At 44.7% G+C, this 26,265-nt stretch overlaps 1 protein-coding gene across 1 annotated transcript; it reads left to right on the forward strand.

The window, feature by feature from the left end:
• The first annotated feature begins 1,450 nt into the window (after positions 1-1,450).
• Positions 1,451-16,403, forward strand: LOC141198684 (uncharacterized). The gene is made up of 7 exons (XM_073663086.1): positions 1,451-1,512; positions 9,813-9,959; positions 10,089-10,268; positions 10,343-10,466; positions 10,550-10,647; positions 10,845-10,935; positions 13,991-16,403. The coding sequence occupies exons 2-7, from the start codon at positions 9,867-9,869 to the stop codon at positions 15,178-15,180; spliced, it is 1,776 nt and encodes a 591-aa protein (XP_073519187.1). The 5' UTR covers positions 1,451-1,512; positions 9,813-9,866; the 3' UTR covers positions 15,181-16,403.
• Positions 16,404-26,265: the final 9,862 nt, after the last annotated feature.

A 26,265-nucleotide genomic window follows, 5' to 3' on the forward strand; every position in this document is an offset into this window, starting at 1 on the left:
CGCCTCGTACACGCGCGGCTCCGCTCCGTACGCCTCGTACACGCGCGGCTCCGCTCCGTACGCCTCGTACACGCGCGGCTCCGCTCCGTACGCCTCGTACACGCGCGGCTCCGCTCCGTACGCCTCGTACACACGCGGCTCCGCTCCGTACACCTCGTACACACGCGGCTCTGCCCCGTACACCTCGTACACACGCGGCTCCGCTCCGTACACCTCGTACACACGCGGCTCCGATCCGTACACCTCGTACACACGCGGCTCCGCTCCGTACGCCTCGTACACACGCGGCTCCGCTCCGTACGCCTCGTACACACGCGGCTCCGCTCCGTACGCCTCGTACACACGCGGCTCTGCTCCGTACGCCTCGTACACACGCGGCTCTGCTCCGTACACCTCGTACACACGCGGCTCTGCTCCGTACACCTCGTACACACGCGGCTCCGCTCCGTACACCTCGTACACACGCGGCTCTGCTCCGTACACCTCGTACACACGCGGCTCTGCTCCGTACACCTCGTACACACGCGGCTCCGCTCCGTACACCTCGTACACACGCGGCTCTGCTCCGTACACACGGCTCTGCTCCGTACACCTCGTACACGCGGCTCTGCTCCGTACACCTCGTACACGCGCGGCTCTGCTCCGTACACCTCGTACACGCGCGGCTCTGCTCCGTACACCTCGTACACACGCGGCTCTGCTCCGTACACCCCGTACACACGCGGCTCCGCTCCGTACACCTCGTACACACGCGGCTCTGCTCCGTACACACGGCTCTGCTCCGTACACCTCGTACACGCGGCTCTGCTCCGTACACCTCGTACACGCGCGGCTCTGCTCCGTACACCTCGTACACGCGCGGCTCTGCTCCGTACACCTCGTACACGCGCGGCTCTGCTCCGTACACCTCGTACACGCGCGGCTCCGCTCCGTACACCTCGTACACGCGCGGCTGCGCTCCGTACGCCTCGTACACGCGCGGCTCTACTCCGTACGCCTCGTACACGCGCGGCTCTGCTCCGTACGCCTCGTACACGCACGACTCCGCTCCGTACACCTCGTACACGCGCGGCTCCGCTCCGTACACCTCGTACACACGCGGCTCCGCTCACCTCGTACACACGCGGCTCCGCTCCGTACACCTCTTACACACGCGGCTCTGCTCCGTACACCTAGTACACGCGTGGCTCCGCTCCGTACACCTCGTACACACGCGGCTCTGCTCCGTACACCTCGTACACACGCGGCTCCGTTCCGTACACCTCGTACACACGCGGCTCTGCTCCGTACACCTCGTACACACGCGGCTCTGCTACATCCACACTGTAAACCCCTCCTGACCCCACACATAAACTTCAGCTCATCCAGCACCATGACAACCAGCACAGCAGAGTCCTGCATCCACTGAGGCCCCTGATCATGTGACCCCTGACTCCTCCCCTCCTGTGACCTCATCACAGCTCCTGTACGCACAGAGCAGCCATATATGTGGTGGCGGCTCTGCAGGTGGAGGTATGTGGAGACCCCATTACTGGGCGCAGGGGGCATTAACCCCTTCAGCACGGAGACTCTTTTAGGGTCTTTATAAGAATCATAAGGTTTTTGTTCTGTTTCCTGTAATAGATACATACGACCCAACTATGGAGACAGGAAGGGAGGAAACGTATTGTTCTCATAGTACAGGACCCCTTTACTAGCCCTGCAGTGTAATGCCCCCTTTATGCCCCTTATGCAGGATGTATGATGCCCCCACACAGTGTAATGCCCCCATTATGCCCCTTATGCAGGATGTATGATGCCCCCCACAGTGTAATGCCCCCATTATGCCCCTTATGTAGTATGTATGATACCCCCACACAGTGTAATGCCCCCATTATGCCCCTTATGTAGTATGTATGATGCCCCCACACAGTGTAATACCCCCATTATGCCCTTTATGCAGGATGTATGATGCCCCCACACAGTGTAATGCCCCCATTATGCCCCTTATGCAGTATGAATATCCCCACACAGTGTAATGCCCCCATTATGCCCCTTATACAGGATGTATGATGCCCCACACAGTGTAATGCCCCCATTATGCCCCTTATGTAGTATGTATGATGCCCCCACACAGTGTAATGCCCCCATTATGCCCCTTATGCAGTATGTATGATGCCCTCATACAGTGTAATGCCCCCATTATGCCCCTTATACAGGATGTATGATGCCCCCATTATGCCCCTTATGCAGTATGTATGATGCCCCCACACAGTGTAATGCCCCCATAATACCCCTTATGCAGTATGTTTGATGCCCCCACACAGTGTAATGCCCCATTATGCCCCTTATGCAGTATGTATGATGCCCCCACACAGTGTAATGCCCCCATTATGCCCCTTATGCAGTATGTATGATGCCCCCCACACAGTGTAATGCCCCTTATGCAGGATGTATGATGCCCCCACACAGTGTAATGCCCCCATTATGCCCCTTATGCAGTATGTATGATGCTCCCACACAGTGTAATGCCCCCATTATGCCCCTTATGCAGTATGTTTGATGCCCCCACACAGTGTAATGCCCCCATTATGCCCTTTATGCAGGATGTATGATGCCCCCCCCCCCCACAGTTTAATGTTCAGGGATGTACTAAAAAGAATGAAGATCAGGAATAAATAAAAAGAATGAACATAAAAACTTACAGGTCCAAACATATGGAGAGATATTATGGATTTCTTGTGTATATTGGACATGGGATGAACATGAAATATATGAAGATTACAAGGGAATGAACACATTCCATATAAACAGTTGTATATTCTGTTCCTACACTACCACCATCCCCCCACACACAGTATAATATTTCCACAGTATCGCCTGAGGTCCTGCAGTTGGAATAAGTCCTGAGGTCTTGCAGTTGGAATAATCCCTCTGGGATTGGTTTTCCCTCTGCCTGCTCCCCTACATGTAGACCCTCGAGCATGTATACATGCATGTAGGGGAGCAGGCCTTACTTGATATCGAGGCTTTGTACAGTAATATACCGCATGAGGATGGTATCAGAGGAGTAAGACATTTCTTGAAATCAAGATCAATAGAGTGTAGTAGACATAATGACTTCATGGAGGATCTTCTAAAACTCACACTTACTCCCAACATATTTCTTTTTGACAGGAAGTACTTCCACCAGTTCAGGGGTACTGCGATGGGGAGCCCCTGTGCCCTCTCGTATGCTAACCTATTCCTGGGCTCATAGGAGGAAACCACAATATTCAGGGATGATCATAAGTGATGGCATCCATATATTGGGGTATTATATAGATATATTGACAACATTTTTATCATCTGGTCAGAGACGAGTGAGCAATTTCTTGAATTTGTCAGGGAACTCAATACCCATAGAGTGGGACTTAGATTTATATCAGAGTTTAATTATTACCAGTTGCCTTTCCTGGATGTACCAATCAAGAAAGTACGGGATGGGACCCTAGGGCCACTCATCTACCATTAACCTATGAGCACTAATAAACTATTAAATTACTAAAAAAAAAAAACAAGCAATATCCATGGGGCCAATTTTTACAGTTGAGTAGAAACTGCTCTAATGTCACAGATGTTAATATACAGGCAATAGACATGAACACCAGATTCAAGGAATAAGGTACCCACTGTTTATTTTGGATTCCGCACGATTGTTTGCAGAAAAACAGGAGAGACAGACACTCCTCCATGCCTAACCGAGAGACCAAGAAAAATATGGAATAACACAAGTAATAGAAACTTGTCACAATCACAGTGACCGTATCTTTAATATCCTCAGAAAACACTAGTATGTACTTGTGGTCGACCCGGACCTGAGGGTGCTGTGGGATCTACTCCCACACCGTAGGAATTAGCACGAGCACTCGGTCTCCTGGATTGAATTGGATCACTCTGGCTGACCGGTTGTAGACTCTGGCATGAGCTTCTTGTGCCTGGAGGAGATGTTCTTTCATAATGGGCATCACCTTCGCAATCCTCTCCTGCATCAGAGCGACGTGCTCGATAACGCTCCTGTGGGGCGACACCTCCGCTTCCTAGGTTTCCTTTGCAACATCCAGGAGACCACGCGGATGTCAACCATACAGGAGTTTTAATGGCGAGAACCCTGTAGAGACCTGTGGAACCTCTCGGATGGAGAACAAGAGATACGGTAGGGGACAATCCCCGTCTCTGCGGCCCTTTCTATGGCCTTTCTCAGCATACTCTTCAGAGTCTTGTTAAACCTTTCGACAATGCCATCTGTCTTAGGATGGTATACTGAAGTCCTCACCTGGGAGAATTGCAGGACTTTGCATAACTCCCTCATCACCTTACTCATAAAGGGAGTTCTCTGGTCGGTGAGTATCTCCCTTTGGTGAGCCTGTTCGGGGGAAAAACTATGGACAAACTCGCAGGCTATACTCTTTGCGATGGAGTCTCTCAATGGAATCGCTTCAGGAAAGCGTGTGGCATAGTCCAGGATAACCAATATACACTGCTCAAAGAAATAAAGGGAACACTCAAATAACACATCCTAGATCTGAATGAATGAAATATTCTCATTGAATACTTTGTTCTGTACAAAGTTGAATGTGCTGACAACAAAATCACACAAAAATCATCAATGGAAATCAAATGTATTAACCAATGGAGGCCTGGATTTGGAGTCACCCCCAAAATTAAAGTGGAAAAACACACTACAGGCTGATCCAACTTTGATGTAATGTCCTTAAAACAAGTCAAAATGAGGCTCAGTATTGTGTGTGGCCTCCACGTGCCTGTTTGACCTCCCTACAATTCCTGGGCATGCTCCTGATGAGGCGGCGGATGGTCTCCTGTGGGATCTCCTCCCAGACCTGGACTAAAGCATCCGCCAACTCCTGGACAGTCTGTGGTGCAATGTGACGGTGGATGGAGCGAGACATGATGTCCCAGATGTGCTCAATCGGATTCAGGTCTGGGGAACAGGCAGGCCAGTCCATAGCTTCAATGCCTTCATCTTGCAGGAACTGCTGACACACTCCAGCCACATGAGGTCTGGCATTGTCCTGCATTAGGAGGAACCCGGAGCCAACCGCACCAGCATATGGTCTCACAAGGGGTCTGAGGATCTCATCTCGGTACCTAATGGCAGTCAGGCGACCTCTGGCGAGCACATGGAGGGCTGTGCGGCCCTCCAAAGAAATGCCACCCCACACCATTACTGACCCACTGCCAAACCAGTCATGGTGAAGGATGTTGCAGGCTGCAGATCGCTCTCCACGGCATCTCCAGACTCTGTCACATCTGTCACATGTGCTCAGCGTGAACCTGCTTTCACCTGAAAAGAGCACAGGGCGCCAGTGGCGACTTTACCAATCCTGGTGTTCTTTGGCAAATGCCAAACGTCCTGCACGGTGTTGGGCTGTGAGCACAACCCCCATCTGTGGATGTCGGGCCCTCATACCACCCTCATGGAGTCGGTTTCTAACCGTTTGTGCAGACACATGCACATTTGTGGCTTGCTGGAGGTCATTTTGCAGGGCTCTGGCAGTGCTCCTCCTGTTCATCCTTGCACAAAGGAGGAGGTAGCGGTCCTGCTGCTGGGTTGTTGCTCTCCTACAGCCCCCTTCACGTCTCCTGGTGTACTGGCCTGTCTCCTGGTAGCGCCTCCAGCCTCTGGACACTACGCTGACAGACACAGCAAACCTTTTTGCCACAGCTCGCATTGATGTGCCATCCTGAAGAAGATCCCACAGGAGACCATCTGCAACCTCATCAGGAGCATGCCCAGGCATTGTAGGGAGGTCATACAGGCACGTAGAGGCCACACACAATACTGAGCCTCATTTTGACTTGTTTTAAGGACATTACATCAAAGTTGGAGCAGCCTGTAGTGTGTTTTTCCACTTTAATTTTGGGGGTGGCTCCAAATCCAGGCCCCCATTGGTTAATAAATTTGATTTCATTGATGATTTTTGTGTGATTTTGTTGTCAGCACATTCAACTTTGTACAGAACAAAGTATTCAATGAGAATATTTCATTAATTCAGATCTAGGATGTGTTATTTGAGTGTTCCCTTTATTTTTTTGAGCAGTGTATACTGATGTTGCCCACGAGCAGATTCAATCAGGGGACCAACCAATTTCCATAGCAATCCTCTTGAATGCTCTACAATAATGGGCAAAGGCACAAGGCGACTTCGAAAGTGAGAGGTGGGGGCGGTTAACTGGCGTGTAGGGCAAGACTTGCAATACTTACATCCGGGCCAATAGAACCTCTGCACAATCTGTTCCTGCGTTTTTTCCACTCCCAGATATCCCCGCAAGACATGTCAATGGGCCATGTCCAACACCTTCTGTCTATAGGGGCCCGGCACTATTAACTGCTCCACTCGCTCCTCCCTCACTTTCTTGACCCGGTACAACGACTCCCCACTCATCATAAAATGGGGAAATCTTGTGTCAGCCCCCAGCTCCTGTGTAACCCCATTTATAACAGTGACATTATTAAAGGCTTCCTTCAGAGTTAGGTCCCGATGTTGGGCAAACCCAAAATTCTCGCTGGTCACCCCTAACTCCGGAATGGCAGACACAAAAGGGAAACCTGTCTGACTCTGGGTGTGGTGATACCTCCTCGGGGTTAACTGGTTTCTTATCTGAGCCAGCGAACCTGGAACTCTTCCCCGACACATTCCGAAATAAACACAAGTCCCAGCCTATAGTAATAGGGTGCAACAAGTCCTGAACGACGCCGACCTCGTGGGACTCAGTACTGTGAGCCATTTCAATGTCTACTCTGGCCATGGGGTAGTCCTTAGCATCACCATGAATGCACCGAACGCCAACTTTTTTTCCCTGGGATCATTTGAAGAGGAAGGGTGGCCATCATAAGAGTCACCAGACTCCCTTATTCTAGCAGTGCTGTTACCTCCTGTCCGTTCACCTTCACAGTACATGCTTGTGGCCCCTCGCTGGGTTGACACTTCACACTGCAGGTCGGATAAGCATAATATGAACAATGGCGTCCTATGCTGCAGTCCATCGGCTCAGCGGACAACGGGCGGCTATATGGCCTGGGCCGTGGCACCTCCAGTAAACAACATCACCTGTAGGGACCTTAGGCTCCACCTCCCCCACCCCTTTGGACCCTGAATGGCCCACCCCCTTTTCAGTCTCAACCCCCTGTTGGGAACCCCAGTATGGAGTGGGCTGCCTTCCCAAGGAACCTTCAACCCCCTGGTATCTCTCGACCAGTCCAACCAGGTCATCCGCATTCCAAGGATCACCCTGGGCAACCCAAGTCTGTATGGGCCTTGGCAGGGAGTGCACAAACCGGTCCATCACCACCCGCTCTACCATCTGCGCAGGTGTAGGGGAATCCGGTACCAGCAACTTCTGGACCAGGTGCAACAGGTCAAACATTTGGAAGCGAGGTGGTTTGTCCCGATGATTACCCCAGCGGTGAACCCACTGCTCCCTGATAGTCATTGTCACCCCCAAGTGGGCGAGAATCTCAGTTTTTAGCTTGCCATACCCTTTGGCGTCCTGCAAAGCTAAATCATAGTACACCTTCTGGGGCTCTCCCGTCAAGTATGGTGCCAATACCTCAGCCCACTGCTCTGGCATAAGTTTCTCCCTCTCAGCGACCCTTTCAAACACCGTTAGGAAGGCCTGAACGTTATCCACCAAGGTCATTTTCTGCAATGCCCATTGTGACATCCAGAATTAGTGCTGTTGCAGAGTGTGACATGCAGAAGTAGTGCTGTTGCTTTAAAAGCATTCAGCAACTATTAGCAGTAACACAAGCACATGAGACAGGAAGTGTTGTGCTCCAGAAGCATCCAGCAACTAGAGGGGTTAACACAGTCACAGGAGTACAGTGTCCATTTTAGGACATGATCAGATATCAAAATCAAACATCATAATGATGTCAGTTTGAGGCTAAATACCCTGTCTGACAAATGTTTCTCACAAGTGACTTTGATAAGTGACTTTTACAACTGTAATAATAATAATAAAAAAGTCACTGTTCGCTGATGGGACTTGAACCTAAAATTCTGTATCCAGACACCAGTGCACTAACCACTGAGCTATTAACTCAGTTGAAGAAACCTAGGAGTTCCATTTGGTTATATGATTTTCAGTGCAAATCTGATTGAAACTCATTGGGACTTATGCACAGACTGCTAGCAAGACAGATTCAAATGATGTTTGATTTTGATGTGTGAGTCTGATGTGTGACTTTCTTCAAACATCAGAATCAGAATCACAATGACTTTTAGTCACCCTGAGTATTTTCATGGTTGATCTCATAAGACAAGAAAAGCTGCCAGTTACTATTACTTGCCTGGATAGCTCAATGGTAAGGCATCAGCCTCTGAAACTAAAGTGTCACAGTTCAAATCCCAATAGAAATATTATTATTATTATTATTATTTTTTTTTTAACTATCCATATTTAGCACACAAACTACAGGGGTGTTTTACTTTTTAATATCTGACATTTTGATTGTCATCCTGACGTGTTAAGAGTTTCAGACAAGCTGTCTATTTGCATGGTAAATTACATAGCCAAAGTAAATTGGGAGGCACTAATTTGCTACATATCTATTTCCAAGTGACTGTTCATTTGCATAATTTCTTAAAGGGGTCTAATAATAACATTTCTTTATTGTCAATTTTTCTTTCCATCCACCCAAGAACTGGCTGCAAACTCCCAATTTACTTTTGCTATGTAATTATTATTATATATCACTACCTAAATAATCAAATAATGAACCTACAGCTCAATGGTAAGGCATCTGTGTCACATAGTTTTGGTTTGAAAGGATAATAGTAGTAATAATAATAATAATAATATAATTAATAATAAAAAGTTCAGTGTCCCTACAGGTTTTTCTTGGCTTATGAGATTAACCATGATAATACTCAGGGGGTCTAAAAGTAATTGTGATTCTTATTCTGATGTATGAGAAAAGTCGTCAGATATTAAAGCCAAGCATCAGTGAAGTTTGTGTGCTCGCCAACATCATTTAAAAAACAAAAGTTTATTTTTTCTGCACCAGGGATTTAAACTCAGAACTAGTGAAGGGCGAGCACTAAAATGCTCGGGTGCTCCATGCTCGGGTTGAGCACATTGGAATACTCGGGTGCTCGACCCAAGCAACGAGCCCAATGTAAGTCTATGGGAAACGCAAGCATTTTTCAGGCGGCTCCCCCCGGCGGTCTGTTTTTGATCAAAAATAGCATGAAAGCTATCCCACCATGGCAAGGTGAACCCATTCGGGATAGTCCTACTCTGTATAATATTAAAAACCTTACCATGTGTCAAAGCCTCAAATTTCTGTGTGTGAATCAAACATGAGATCTAATGTGATAGAAGATTACAGTCCAGGGAAGATGGGAAACATTCATATAGACGACCGGTGGAGATGTAGTCAGTGACAGACTCTGGCTAAATATGTTTCTAAAGCCATAGTAGAAGATGAAGATGTTGTCCTCCTCATGAAGTAATTATTTCTCATGTCCTGTATAATGAATATCTCCTGCAGTATTGCTAATGCCGATTCCAGTGTCGGTAAATGAGACGAGAATTAGCTTTATGGCAGATGAGTCTTTGAGAAACGTGTTCAGCTGCAGACTCCAAGGAAGAAACTGCTTGTTGTCTGTGGCCTAAAATATATAGGTTTTATTACTATATGTAAAGAAGAAAACTAAATACTGTAAAATAATAAATCTCCTCATATGTTTCCCTTTATTATCTCCAGTAATTGTATTATTACACAGGATTTTTATGATGTTACATCGGCTCATCATCTTCTCATTTAGGTCCCTACAATATCAGATCCTCTCAGTGAAGATCTATTAAAGAGAATTTTCCTTATGGAATCATCAAAGATGGATATGGATAGAGACAAGATGGCAGAGAGGATATTACACCTCACCCTAGAGATCCTCTTCCGGCTTACTGGAGAGGTGAGAGATTCTGATGACGTCACATTACATCATTCTTATCTATGGGAATAACAGATGGACAGAACTGGAGAGGTGAGGACTCTGGAAATGTCTGTAGTGAGATTTATTAATGTGTCTCTCCATAACCAGGATTACACAATAGTGAAGAAGACCTCTAGTGAGCGCTGTCAGGTCCATGTGTCTGAGGGATGGGGAAGACCCTTGAGCCCAATCACGGAGCTTCCACCTCACCCCCTGATACATGAGGACATCAATGACCAGAAGATCCTAGAACTCACCTACAAGATGATTGAGCTGCTAACTGGAGAGGTGACACTGCTGGGATATTATACAGTAACGCTATGGAGGGATCGGGGGGATGACGGTATCATTGTATGTGTCAGGTTCCTATAAGATGTCAGGATGTCACTGTCTATTTCTCCATGGAAGAGTGGGAGTATTTAGAAGGACACAAAGATTTGTACAAAGACGTCATGATGGAGGTTCCTCAGCCCCTCACATCACCAGGTAATAGGACAGGACTAAATACACACGACCTATAATTATCTGTATGTAAAGAATGAATTCAGTCCCTTATGTGTTTCCTCCAGATCTATCCAGTAAGAGGACAACACCAGAGAGATGTCCACGTCCTCTTCTTCCACTGGACTGCAAACAAGAAGATCCCAGTGTTCCTCAGGATCATCAGGTAGATGGAGAGAAGCTATCATGAGATCTCCCCTATGATGTGTAGACGGCTGTGAAGGTCTTGTGCTCAGTCTTGTTTTATCCACCAGTATTTTGTGTTTTCTATTTGTGTAATGAGAACGGTGGAGATGGCAGGATTACAGCCGATCATAGATGTGACTTCTCATCTGTTTGTGACTTTTACAATATTTGTTTCAGGGTGAAGATCTGACCTATATTAATACTATAGAGGCATATGTGAGTGGTGATGAGCGGTGTAAAGAGGAGATTCCTACATATGACCACCCAGGTGAGTAGTGACCACTAAATTCAGAGAAGTCACAGATTCTTCTCAGTCACCGGCTGTGGCTGCTTTATCAGTGGTGGAGTCCGGCCGTATCACAATCGTGTGATCACCATTTTGCCTCTAAACCACAACATTCTCCTCCACCCAAAACTGTTCAAATGATTTTGGGCATTGAAACCCTTTTCCATAGAACTTACAACCTGGAGGATCCACCTACCCCCTGTGATTAGGAGACGTTACCTGCCCAGATCTGTAAACCACAAAGCCAGAAAATCACTTGAAGAAAAATATTATGATGGGACTGTAAGAGAAAGCGGATGGTAATGATGGTGTTGGCTTCCTAGATCCCTGATATCTTATTGGATGAATCTACCTTCTCTCCCTTCTGTGCTGCTGAATGTCCTCATATGGTCCCTACAAGACCAGGTCTAGTCTTTCTGGCCAAACTTCACTTTTATGATTTACAACATTAAATTTGCAGTGAGGGCCAAGTGTGAATTTCTGTACAATAACAACAGAGTTTCCCTTTATCGTGACTTTTCAATTTCTTTTAAAACCGACTAACTTCAAACCAGATTGTGATAAACTAAACAAAAGCAAACATTACACCTGTGCCATGATATCTCTCTAAGCTAAATTTAAGACACCTCAGCTCTGCACTATTATGAAAAGTTCTCTTTGAAAATCTAATATTTCTTCTTGAAACTCATCTGACAGAAAATATTATCCCTTACGATAGTTTAGATTACTAAGAGCCACCGAACCCCATACTCCAATTACCCCAGAGAGGTTTCACGACTAGTTACTCACTACTTACTGATGGAGACTGTTGAGTTTGATCATTTCAGTAGATGTGTTCTTGTCTATAGTCACAGTTTTTGAGTACAGTAGTTAGTGCCCAAAATACTCTGATTTAACCCCTTCCTGCAGCCAGTTTTGTGTTCCTATCTGGGCCCATTTTTCAAATCTGACGTGTGTCACTTTATATGGTGATAATTTTGGAATTCTTCACAAAGGATAATAGGAAACAAATGGACCTTACAAATAATATTCTAACTTCTCTTGAATCTGACAATACCCCATATACGGTTGTACACTACTGTCTGGGCACATGGCAGGTTAAGAAGGGAAGGAGCGCCATTTAGCTATTTGAATGCAGATTTTGCTGGGATAGTGTGCGGACACAATGTATTGGGGGCACTGTTCATAGTCACCTGGGACCTCAAAAGATGGCTACCACAAACAGGCTTGGCACTATCTACTCCATTTTCCAGATACCAGGGTTTGCCTTGCTCATCATACTTTAACCCCTCTACATGGATTTGGACTTAGACAGAGACCCCCTAAGCTTGGGCCACAGTGTTACCTAATGTTCTGTGGTGTGAGATGGCAAGAACAATAGACAGATAGCAGAGTCAAAACATGGAGGTCAGAGAAAATACAAAATCACACAAAAGTAGTCAGTAAATGGGCTGAGGTCACAACAGGAAACAAATACACAAGCCGGGAGCTGAACACAGAGGACTGAACCAGAGGAGGACAAGGCTGTATCTGGCAGCTTCCAGCAATATGCTTCCAGCTTTAGTAGGGTGCGGTGCTTTCCAGTTGGCTGAAGCAGGGAGCAGATTACTCCAGCTGGACAGCACACACACCCATACTGCCAGATTGGATGGTACTACTGGTCCCAGGCACCCTAATCTTAGTGGTGGACAGAGACTGCGCCGCCCAGAGCTTCTGGTTCTGACGTCTCCTCCATCACCAGCGCCGCCTGCAGGATGAATAAGGCGGCTCCTGGTGACAGAAGCAGACATCCCAGGAGCAGATCCCAGAGGAGATGGGACACACCATTTACAGAAGCCCTAATGTGACCAAAATGCAGAAAACCAGAGCAGTAGAAATCCCCATAAAGTGACTCCATTTTGGAAATTATAACCCTCAGTGAATTAATCTATAGGAGCAGTGACTATTTTGACTCCACAGTCACTTTCCGGATATTAGCACGCAGTGGATGTTGGAGATTGAAAATTACAAATATATAATTTTATTACCCAACACATAGTGCCCAGATTGTGCTCCAGGAGACACACACCATCAATTAAGTGGGGTCTTCTCATTATAGTAATGCCGAATACATGGAGGCTAAATGTGGTTTGGGCGCACTGCAAGGCTCTGAAGAGAGGGGGAGATCTGACTTTGGAAGAGCGGATATTGCTGGATTGGTTTATGGAAGCCATGTTGCTTTTCAAAAGCCTTTGAGCCACTAATAATGTGGAAACCTCTGGTTTTCCATTGACAGATGATGGACCTGAGTGGGGACTTGTTTTTTGTGAGATGAGTAGAAGTTTTTATTGATATTATTTTCACCTACATAACATTGTTTGGTGGCTTTTTATTCCATATTTGGGAGGCAGAATTAACAAACAGTTGAACACTACGATCCACTGGTTCATCCTATGAGGTTTTCTATTAGACTGTGAACTGTCATTGTCTTGATGAATAATGACGGCTAACATAGGGCAAAATTTAAAAAAAATCACAGAAAAAAATACAGCCTTACTAACACCAAATCATATAACAAATGCACTAGCAGGATGCCGCAGACCCCCATGATAAAGGTGGGGGCTGCGCAGGTGCAAAATACTTATGGAGCAACCACTCACAATCATACCAATTCATGGAAGGGGTGGTTGCCTAGTATTAAAGATGCACACAGAAGAAGCTTGCATAGGACGCCAGTCACACAGGTAGGTGTGATGCACAGTGTCTGGCTTAGCCTAATGATGCCCATACTATTACATCAGGAGGGCTGCCCAGCACTATATAAGTGCACCCCACATGGACAGACACCCCAGTACACCCAACCAACACTAAAATGCTAATGCATTTGTTATCTGATTTGGTGTTGGTAAGGCTGATTTTTTTCTGTGATGTTTTCTTGGTAAATAATGATACTTTTACATAAAGTACATTTTTACGGAGAGTTTAAGTAAAAATATTCAACAATATAAATTTTAAGGATATGTTATTCATAAATAATAATTGGTTTTCTTCTTGGCAGATGACTGTACCAGGAGATCAGAGGGACAGCTGACATCTTCAATTTTTAAATCTGATGATCTTGGGATCCCACAGGATACAATTGAAGTGAATGCCATTACTCCAGATATACCATCATCCATTCACAGCAAAGATCTGTCATCTGATCCTTTGAAACACGTCCTGTCTTCTGATTCATTACCGACTACTAAGGAAAATCAAAGTCACAAAATAAGCATTAAAAAACAAATTGCTCCTAAAGCAAAGAAGCCATTTTCACATTCAGAATATGGAAATAGTTTTTCCCTCGAAAAGTCTTTTCTTAAACATCAAAAAATTCACACAGCAGAGAATAGATTTTCTTGTTTCAAGTGTGGGAAATTTTTTAACCAGAAATCAGATCTTGTTAATCACCAGAGAAGTCACACAGAGGAGAAGCCATTTTCTTGTTCAGAAAGTGAAAAATATTTTACAGAGAAATCAAGTTTAATCAAATATCAGAGAACTCACACAGGAGAGAAGCCTTTTTGCTGTTCAGAATGTCAGAAATGTTTTAACCAGAAATCAAATTTGGTTAATCACCAGAGGACTCACACAGGGGAGAAGCCTTTTTTCTGTTCGGAATGTGAAAAATGTTTTAGCCAGAAATCAGGTTTGGTTAAGCACCAGAGAATTCACACAGGGGAGAAGCCTTTTTTCTGTTCAGAATGTGGAAAATATTTTAGCTGGAAATCAGGTTTAGTTGAGCACAAGAGAATTCACACAGGGGAGAAGCCTTTTTCCTGTTCAAAATGTGGGAAATGTTTTAGCCGGAAATCAGTTTTGGTTAATCACCAGAAAAGTCACACAGGGGAGAAGCCTTTTTCCTGTTCAGAATGTGGGAAATGTTTTATCCAGAAATCAGATTTGGTTAAGCACAACAGAACTCACACAGGGGAGAAGCCTTTTTGCTGTTCAGAATGTGGGAAATGTTTTAGCTGGAAATCAGATTTGGTTAATCACCAGAGAAATCACACAGGGGAGAAGCCTTTTTCCTGTTCAGAATGTGGGAAGTATTTTAGCTGGAAATCAGGTTTGGTTATACACCAGAGAAATCACACAGTGGAGAAGCCTTTTTCTTGTTCAGAATGTGGGAAATGTTTTGTGAAGAAATCATCACTTCTTAGTCACCAGAGAACTCACACAGACGAGAAGCCATTTTCATGTTCTTAATGTGGGAAATGTGTTACACGGAAATCAACTCTTAACAAACTTCATAGAAGTCACACAGGGGAGAAGCCTTTTACATTTTTAACCGAAAATTGTATCTTCATAAAGGGGTTGTCCACTACTAGGACAACTCCTTCTCATTCCTCATGTTTGGCCTTGTTAAAATAAAAACACTCATACGCACTTACTGTTCTGGCGCCGTTCCATTGGTGTCACAACTTGCGTTTCCGTAAGGCTGTTATATCACACAAGATTGCTACATCACACAATCCTGCTGCCAATCAACGCCACCTTCAGACGTATTGTACATCAACAGGAAGGACATGGCCTGGACATAGCACCAAGAGAACGCACACACTGAAAGCACTCTCTTCTCTCTTCAGACCGTGTTCTTGGGTGAATTATAAGCAATTTACAGCCTCAAACATGACTTTCGATATGGGAAAGAAAGAAGAGATCAGAGGTTAATCTGAGATCCTCCACCTCCGTCAGCATGTCTGGTATGCAGCATTTCTTATGGAAGGTCTTATCTTCCTGCTCCGGAGCTATTACTGCCTCACCTCAGCATGGAAAAAGAAGCAGTCTTAACCCTCATGATGCCAGACAGCTCCAGACTGTCAGTCCTGCACCAACTTCTCTCTTAATGTAGGCCTCACAAGAAAACAGCTCCACAAATCTCCCTGTACTCTCACCAAAGCCCCCATACTGAGCAGTGCTTGCTTCACAGGGACATTTACCCCCCAACCACAGGTTATTCTGATATGGGGAACGCCATAATTTATTTGTATATCAGATTACGTCTATCCCTACTAAAGAAGATATGGAGCAATATATTCAGAGGCTGGAGACCACATACAATACTGAAATACGTCCCCTCACTTCTATCCTGTCACAGCTTACTGACAAGGTACAGGGATTAGAGGATAATGTCGTCCAAGTTAGAGGCCATCATAATGCTCAGAAACTAACACTGGATCTTCACAGCCAGTAAATAAACCATCTGTTTAATATGGTTGATGATGAAGAAAATCGCAATAATATCTGCACAAGTGATTATGCCAACACTGCGATCATTATTCAATAATATCCATGGTGATCCTATTGATAAGGAGCTGGAGATTGAAAAAAGCGCACCATACAATAGGCAATCATAGCCCAGATCCTGAGTGTCCAAGGGACATTATCTGTCGCATACATTTTTTCAATGTAAAATAGGCCATTGTGAGGAAAGCAGAGGAGTTGGGTCCTTGTGATTTCAATGGAAAACGCATATGAAAAGTTTGGACACACCTTCTCATTTAAATTTTTTTCTGTATTTTCATGACTATGAAAATTGTACATTCACACTGAAGGCATCAAAACTATGAATTAACACATGTGGAATTATATACTTAACAAAAAAGTGTGAAACAACTGAAAATATGTCTTATATTCTAGGTTCTTCAAAGTAGCCACCTTTTGCTTTGATGACAGCTTTGCACACTCTTGGCATTCTCTTGATGAGCTTCAAGTGGTAGTCACCGGAAATGGTCTTCCAACAATCTTGAAGGAGTTCCCAGAGATGCTTAGCACTTGTTGCCCTTTTGCCTTCACTCTGCGGTCCAGCTCACCCCAAACCATCTCAATTGGGTTGAGGTCTGGTGACTGTGGAGGCCAGGTCATCTGGCGTAGCACCCCATAACTCTCCTTCTTGGTCAAATAGCCCTTACACAGCATGGAGGTGTATTTGGGGTCCTTGTCCTGTTGAAAAATAAATGATGGTCCAACTAAACGCAAACCGGATGGAATAGCATGCCGCTGCAAGGTGCTGTGGTAGCCATGCTGGTTCAGTATGCCTTAAATTTTGAATAAATCCCCAACAGTGTCACCAGAAAAGCACCATCACACCTCCTCCTCCATGCTTCACGGTGGGAACCAGGCATGTAGAGTCCATCCGTTCACCTTTGCGAAAAATTGGGCAAACTTTGAAAGTGTCCCCAAGTGCAGTTGCAAAAACCATCAAGCGCTACAAAGAAACTGGCTCACGTGAGGACTGCCACAGGAAAGGAAGACCAAGAGTCACCTCTGCTTCTGAGGATAAGTTTATCCGAGTCACCAGCCTCAGAAATCGCAGGTTAACAGCAGCTCAGATTAGAGACCAGGTCAATGCCACACAGAGTTCTAGCAGCAGACGCATCTCTTCAACAACTGTTAAGAGGAGACTTTGTGCAGCAGGCCTTCATGGTAAAATAGCTGCTAGGAAACCACTGCTAAGGACAGGCAACAAGCAGAAGAGACTTGTTTAGGCTAAATAACACAAGGAATGGCCATTAGACCAGTGGAAATCTGTGCTTTGGTCTGATGAGTCCAAATTTGAGATCTTTGGTTCCAACTACCGTGTCTTTGTGCGATGCAGAAAAGGTGAACGGATGGACTCTACATGCCTGGTTCCCACTGTGAAGCATGGAGGAGGTGTGATGGTGTGGGGGTGCTTTGCTGGTGACACTGTTGGGGATTTATTCAAAATTGAAGGCATACTGAACCAGCATGGCTACCACAGCATCTTGCAGCGGCATGCTATTCCATCCGGTTTGCGTTTAGTTGGACCATCATTTATTTTTCAACAGGCAATGACTCCAAACACACCACCAGGTTGTGTAAGGGCTATTAGACCAAGAAGGAGAGTGATGGGGTGCTACGCCAGATGACCTGGCCTCCACAGTCACCAGACCTGAACAGAATCGAGATGGTTTGGGGTGAGCTGGACCGCAGAGTGAAGGCAAAAGGGCCAACAAGTGCTAAGCATCTCTGGGGACGCCTTCAAGATTGTTGGAAGACCATTTCCGGTGACTACCTCTTGAAGCTCATCAAGAGAATGCCAAGAGTGTGCAAAGCAGTCATCAAAGCAAAAGGTGGCTACTTTGAAGAATCTAGAATAGAAGACATATTTTCAGTTGTTTCACACTTTTTTGTTAAGTATATAATTCCATATGTGTTAATTCATAGTTTTGATGCCTTCAGTGTGAATGTACACTTTTCATAGTCATGAAAATACAGAAAAATCTTTAAATGAGAAGGTGTGTCCAAACTTTTGGTCTGTACTGTATCTCTCTGATTTAAGGGCATAAAAATTCAAATTTTGAAAATTGCAAAATTTTCAAAATTTTTGCCCAATTTCCGTTTTTTTCACAAATAAACGCAAGTGATATTGAAGAAATTTTACCACAATCATGAAGTACAATATGCCACGAAAAAACAATCTCAGAATCAGGGGGATCCGTTGAAGCGTTCCAGAGTAATTACCTCATAAAGTTACAGTGGTCAGAATTGTAAAAATTGGCCTGGTCATTAACGTGCAAACCACCTTGGGTTGTAAAGGGGTTAACTTTGCCTTGGATCCTTCTTTAGACACATCCCTGGGCTGGAGTCACCAATCTAAAACACAAACAAAAGCTTTGCTAATTGTGCTTTGGTCTCAACCAGTTGATGTATGGAAGATACTACATCCAGACGTAAAGGATTATACCTATTATTCTCCTTTACACAATATGCATAGCCATATAGTCCTTTTCTTAATTAGCCGTCACTTGCCTACATGGCAACCTACATCTCAGGTAGGAACTGCTGTATGGTCAGATCATGCTCCTGTATATTGTAACTAGCTATTGAACCCGTTCTATGCCTGGGTGGCGAGCATTTTTATTGGTATATGGTCTCCCATGCTGGTATATGCTGCCCCCCTCCTGGTATTTCTGCTGCCCCCATCCTGTCCCCACCATCCCATCCTGGTATGCATGGCACCCCTCATCCCCATCCTGGTATGCATGGCACCCCTCATCCCCATTCTTGGTATGCATGGCACCCCTCATCCCCAATCTTGGTATGCATGGCACCGCTCATCCCCAATGTTGGTATGCATGGCAGCTCTCATTCAAAATCTGGTATACATTGCACTCCTCATCCCAATCCTGGTATTATGATACCCAATCCCTCATCCTGGTATGCATGGCACCACTAATACCCCAATCCTGGTATGCATGGCACCCCATCCCTCATCCTGGTATGTATGGCACCCCTTATCCCCCAATCCTGGTATGTATTGCCTCCTCATCCCCCAATCCTGGTATGCATGGCACCCCTCATTCCAAATCTGGTATACATTGCACCCCTCATCCCAATCCTGGTATGTATGTTACCCAATCCCTCATCCTGGTATGCATGGCACCACTCATCCCCCAATCCTGGTATGCATGGCACCCCATCCCTCATCCTGGTATGCATGGTGCCTCTCATTCCTATCCTGGTATGCATGGTACCCCTCATCCCTATTCTGGTATGTATGGTACCTCTCATCCTGGTATGCATGGCACCCCTCATCCTTATTCTGGTATGCATGGTACCCCTCATCCTGGTATGCCTGGTACCCCTCATCCCTATCCTGGTATGCATGGTACCCCGCATTCCTATCCTGGTATGCATGACACCCCATACCTCATCCTGGTATGCATGGCACCCCTCATCCCTATTCTGGTATGCATGGTACCCCACATCCTGGTATGCATGGTACCCCTCATCCCTATCCTGATATGCATGGTACCCAGCATTCCTATCCTGGTATGCATGACACCACATCCCTCATCCTGGTATACATGGCACCCCTCATCCCAATTCTGGTATGTATGGTCTCATCCCAGAAACCTGGTATGCATGGCACCCAATCCCTTATCCTGGTATGCAATGCACGCTTCATCCCCAATCCTGGTATATATGGCTCCCTCATCCCTATCCTGGTATGCATGGCACCCCATCCCCTATCCTGGTATGTATTGCACCCCTCATCCCTATACTGGTATGTATGGCACCCCTCATCCCTATTCTGGTATGCATGGTACCCCTCATCCTGGTATGCATGGTACCCCTCATCCCTATCCTGGTATGCATGGTACCCCGCATTCCTATCCTGGTATGCATGACACCCCATCCCTCATCCTGGTATGCATGGCACCCCTCATCCCTATTCTGGTATGCATGGTACCCCTCATCCTGGTATGCATGATACCCCTCATCCCTATCCTGGTATGCATGGTACCCCTCATCCCTATCCTGGTATGCATGGTACCCCGCATTCCTATCCTGGTATGCATGACACCTCATCCCTCATCCTGGTATACATGGCACCCCTCATCCCAAGTCTGGTTTTTATGGCTTCCTCATCCCTATCCTGGTATGCATGGCACCTAATCCCTCATCCTGGTATGCATGGCACGCCTCATCCCCAATCATGGTATATATGGCTTCCTCATCCCTATCCTGGTATGCATGGCACCCCATCCCCTATCCTGGTATGTATGGCACCCCTCATCCATATACTGGTATGCATGGCACCCCATCCCCTATCCTGGTATGTATGGCACCCCTCATCCATATACTGGTATGCATGGCACCCCTCATCCCTATACTGGTATGTATGGTACCCCTCATCCTTATTCTGGTATGCATGGTACCCTTCATCCTGGTATGCATGGTAACCCCCGAATTCCTATCCTGGTATGTATGGTACCCCTCATCCCTATCCTGGTATTCATGGTACCCCATCCCTATCCTGGTATGCATGGTACCCCGCATTCCTATCCTGGTATGTAGGGTACCTCTCGTCCCTATCCTGGTATGCATGGTACCCCATCCCTATCCTGGTATGCATGGTACCCCATCCCTATCCTGGTATGTATGGTACCCCTCATCCCTATTCTGGTATGCATGGCACCCCTCACCCCCCAATCCTGGTATGCATGGTCCCCTCACCCACCAATCCTTGTATGCATGACACTCCTCATCCCTATACTGGTATGTATGGCACCCCTCACCCCCCCAATCCTGCTATGTGTGGTACCCCTCATCCTGGTATGCATGGCACCCCATTCCTCATCCTGGTATGCATGGTACCCCTCATCCCCCAATCCTGGTATGCATGGTACCCCTCATCCTCCAATCCTGGTATGCTTGGTACCCCTCATCCCCCAATCCTGATATGTGTTGCCCCCTCGCCCCCCAATCCTGGTATGTATGGCACCCCTCATCCCTTTCACGTTGCACACATACAAAAAAATAAACACTTAATCTCACCTTTCTTCTCTGTGCTCAAGCACTGCGGTGTTCTGTTCTGCCGGAGGCTGGGGGAGGAGTGCGACGCCAGAGTACGCGCATGCCCATACCGCGCTGTCCGGCGCTATTTTGCTGAAGACACACTGCAAATAGCGCTACGTGCATGTGCTGATTCCAACACCTTCACTTCTGCCCCTTTCTCCGGCGAAGAGAGGCGCCGCGGCAACGCTCCTCCCGGTCAGGTAAGTATGTAAGTACGGCGCCGGAGATCGCGGTATGCGTTCAGTGTCTACGCATACTGTGATCTCCGGCGCCATATACGCTTCTCTTACCTGTAACGGCTCCATGCCTGCTTCTGTCAGGAGCCGGACTGCGCAGGCTTGTCGCACTTGCGCAGTCTATAAAGGCTTCAGACAGAAACGCATCTCCCGTTATATTATAGATCTGACTATGCTGGACTCCACCAAGGCTTCAGATGTTGGAACCTAAATGATAATCTGCTGAAAGACTCACTCTGTGTCTCAGACCTTCTTGAGACTATAGACTCCTTCAAATATATGAGCATGATGAAAATGCCTTACCATTTAAATGGGAAGCACTCACATGTGTCCTCAGAGGTGTAATAATAAAACATAGATAAAAGCTCAAAAAAGGAGAGAACAGCTAAAGTCTCATTTGCTTGAGCGGATTGATCTCCTTGACAAACAACATAAATGATCTGCTTCCCTCCAGGTATACGCAGACCGCCTTAACGCTAGAATGGAGCTAAAGTAGTTTCATGGATGGGGTACTCGCAAATGTTGTGTAATTTCAGGGCACCTACTTATGTGGAAGCTTCCATTCTCGGTACTAGATATGGGGCCTCCTCGAGAAAATGACTTAAAATGTCGTACACTAAAGTTAATATATAAGGTGTGGGATAGGGGTAAAAATATTCTGGGGATTGAAAAGTACACAAACTATACTCCTTTATGGCACAACTATAACTTACCAGAGCTATAGAAGCTAAATAATATTAGTGAGTGGGAGGACCGGGGTACTAGAATAAACGTCCTACTGATGGACATCACCCAATAGATACCATTGCTAAAGCAGTGGATACAAAAGGTCTGTCTATTAACCCTTATTTATAGGCAGTTACTGGCCCTACATTTGGATAAATATCCTTTGATAGTTAAGAGAAAATGGGAGGAGGATGTAGGTCCGTTATCTGAGGAGCAATGGGGGAAATACTGGATTTGACACCGAATCTTTCATTGTCAGAGTCACAAAGATAGTCCCGAATTCTTCTCATTCATAGAGCATATAGATCCCAAAGTATTTTGTTTTAAATTGAAATAGAAACGGATGACACATGTCCTAGATGTGGTCAAAATGATGCCCACCTGATGCATATGACATGGAAATGTGTAAATATTGGCGACTACTGGAAGGGGGTGATCACTCTTGTACTATCTGTATTTGGGATACAACTTCAGTTGCAACCTAAAATTTGTATCCTAGGACTCCTGGGAGAGGACGTAGACCCAGACTCCATATGGTAGTAGCTAGCTCAGGAGTATTATTCCAAGCCAGAAAATTGTTGGAAATACATTGGATAGACAATTCTCCTCCAATGATAACAGAACTAAAATCCAGGATAAATGACACTCTACGCTTAAAAAGGGGATCTTATATTAAAGGAACGCTCTCAAGAAATTCATACAAATATGGGAGCAATGGTTAATTACCCCAGGTATTGCTTCAAAGAACCTTCACAGAAATACTATACTGGATCGTTTGTCCATTTCCTTACAGTAAGCCAGGAATTTATATCCTTATACCCAAGATGTCAGCAAATAATAATTGTCTCAGTCCACACAATTGCCCCTTCTTAGATATATTCTTTTTCTTTTGATGTCTCAATAGGAAAAAAAATAAGCCGTCAGGAAGTATTCAGATATTTATGTACAAATGTAAAATTAGTATTCCAAAACCTTGTACTATAGAGCGATATTGGGATTTATATCATTGTAAACCGGTTCTTGTATTGTTTACTGGTTTTTCTTTCTTTTTATTTTTTTTGTCACAAAGTTTATTTAAAAAACAAAATGTTGGTAATTCTTAGTTTCGTTAAATAAAAATGATCTGATTGAAAAAAATAAATGAGGGAAGGTCTTTACTAGATCAAACGTATACAAAATATCAAGATCACATGTGAAGGTTCTCGTACGAATTCACAGATAAATGTGGTTGCTCATTGGCAAGGAGGTTACATCCACACGTGTAAAGGACATACGGCTCCAACATAAAAGGGGCACCCGGGCCAGAAACTCATAACCCCATTGACATAGAGGAAGCATTTAGTTGCCTTTATAGTTCGCTATGTAATATTCATGGACAATACCACGACATGCCACCTAATATTCTTGAAACTAAAAATGACAAATATATTATGGACACTGCCGTTCCTTCCTTACAGACCCCTGAGCAGGAGATACTAGACAAAGCTTTCACTGAACAAGAGATAGGAGAGGCCATTAAATCATTCCCTATCGGGAAGAGCTCTGGGCCAGATGGATTCAATAATAGATTTTATAAGATGTTTACACCTCTGTCATTACCATTTTTAGCCAAAGTGTTCAATAATATCTCAGAAGACTCCCTCTTTGCCCCCCAATCACTTAAGGCTCATATAATGGTTTCATCAAAGCCTGGAAAAGGACCAAATACCTGCCCTAATATTCATCCAATATCATTAAATAATGTAGACGTCAAAATATTCTCTAAAGTGGTTACAACACGGCTCTCCCACTATCTACCCTCAATTGTCAGCAACGTCATGCCTTCATTAAGGGTAGATAAGCTCGTGATAATAAAAATAAAACGTTGTTAATTTCACATGCAAAAAACAGGGGATCCCAATGTGCATTGTTTCTGCCTACGCCAAAAAAGCGTTCTACACAGTGCATTGGACTTTCTTGAAGAGCACCCTACCACAAATTAGGTTGGACTCTTTCTTGTTATCTAAAATTCTATCCTTCTATACTGACCCTAAAGCGATAGGGTAAACGGCCTTCTATATGACACATTTTCTATTAAAAAAGGGACGAGACAAGGGTGTCCCTTATCACCTCTGCCATACACATTGGTGATGGAACATTTAGCGGTAGCATTACACACAAATCCAGATATTAGTGGAGTTACTATAGGCTCACATCACTATAAACTAGCTCTACATGCAGACGACTTGTTGCTCTATGTTTCAAACCCAATGATCTCATTTCCCTCTATAATAAAGGAATTTGAATAACTCGGCCATGAAAGCAATTTTAAAGTCAACTACTCTAAAACAGAAGCCATGAACATAACTTTTAACCCTGAACTGACACAATAGCTCATTTCTAACTTCCCCTTTAAGTGTCAGAAAGACACAATTAAGTACCTGGGTATACAAATTCTGGGGAACTTGGATGATCTGTATCTTTTATATTATATCCCCCATCCTTGAACAAATGGTTAAAAATCAAATGAATTATAACTTGAAACCCTTGTCCTGGTTTGGTCGTATTAGTGTGATCAAAATGGACATTTTACCAGATCTTCTTTATATATTTCAGACCGTTGCGGTCTGCGTTCCTCAGACCTTTTTCTCCCGTCTCAACAATTCTAAGAGCAAGTTTGTATGGGGAACATCGAGTCCTAGGATACGTGTTAAAATATTGTGAAGAAACAGGAGGGAGGGTTAGGGAGCTGCAACACTGAATCCAAACAGGGTGAAGATAGTCCACTGAAGGGTGCCGGTCCGGCTGGTGAGCACAGACATATGAAGAAAACGAAAAGGAGAAAATCAGCACCCCAACAGGTAAAATATGAGAAAAATGTATTGGATCATTTAAAAAAACAAAAAAAAAAAGTAAAATTCTTATGTATTTCTGGCGCTAGGATTGCGCCCTTAGTTATAGCAGATGAGTAAAGGACAATGAAGTCATATATATATATATATATATATATATATATATATATATATATATATACAAGCACAATGGAGACACATGACATGAAATAAGAAATCAATTAGACATAAGTGTACAGGTGTGAGATCACAGGGTCCGAACATCGCAAATGCCATCAACTATAGCAACGGAAGGTGGGAGGATATACTGATTATAGAGGGACAGGAACATGTATGCATGAGATGGATGATAGATTCAGTATAGAGAATCGCAATAACAATGTCCAATAAACAGATAAAACGCATCAATGTCTAAATTGTTAATAGAAATATTGTTCTTATCGATCTGACACTCGTAAAAATATAATATAAAATAATATGCACAATAACCAATATGGAGAAACTATAAACCTATAACAATGAACATATAAAGGGGAAAAAAATAATGCCAATTAAAACTAATTACATAGTAGAGAATTTACAAGGAAATCCACCCGCATCTGATCTGGTGCAAAGTATAATATCCTGGCAAAGGATCATAGAGCCGCAGATATACCGAGCATTATCTGTCATATAACCGGGAGGCAAATAGATCATTGTAAAACAGACGAGAACAAGTACAGAACACTGGTGAGATTACTGTGGAGCATTGTAATGGCGAATCAGATTACTGTGGAGCATTGTAATGGCGAATCAGATTACTGTGGAGCATTGTAATGGCGAATCAGATTACTGTGGAGCATTGTAATGGCGAATCTGATTAGATGGAGCGTACAAATCCATGATATCCAGGAGCTGAATGTATAACAGATCAATGGCAATGGGAGACGTCTGCATAGAGTCTGATGGAAAACCTGATCATGAGGCTATAGATAGAGCAAGCATTTCTATCTGTATCAATGAAAAACAGGTAATTACATTATAATAAAACTGACAAAAACAAATATCTGATGCAGAACTGAATCGTGAAGCTGTGGATGTAGCGGGAATTTCTATCTGTATCAATGAAAAACAAATCATTGAATTATATTGCGAAAAAACGGACAAAAATAAATATATGAGAAATGGAAGAT

Source organism: Phyllobates terribilis, unplaced genomic scaffold (assembly GCF_046119375.1).
Source record: "Phyllobates terribilis strain yellow unplaced genomic scaffold, ASM4611937v1 Scaffold_99__1_contigs__length_5935540, whole genome shotgun sequence".
In the NCBI taxonomy this organism is placed as follows: Eukaryota; Metazoa; Chordata; class Amphibia; order Anura; family Dendrobatidae; genus Phyllobates; species Phyllobates terribilis.

Excerpts from the sequence above, each read along its gene's own strand:
- LOC141198684 (XM_073663086.1), top strand. The coding sequence starts at position 9,867 with ATGGAATCATCAAAGATGGATATGGATAGAGACAAGATGGCAGAGAGG. Across the intron at positions 10,467-10,549 it reads TCAGCCCCTCACATCACCAG|ATCTATCCAGTAAGAGGACA; the intron begins GTAATAGGACAG and ends TGTTTCCTCCAG. Across the intron at positions 10,936-13,990 it reads TCCTACATATGACCACCCAG|ATGACTGTACCAGGAGATCA; the intron begins GTGAGTAGTGAC and ends TCTTCTTGGCAG.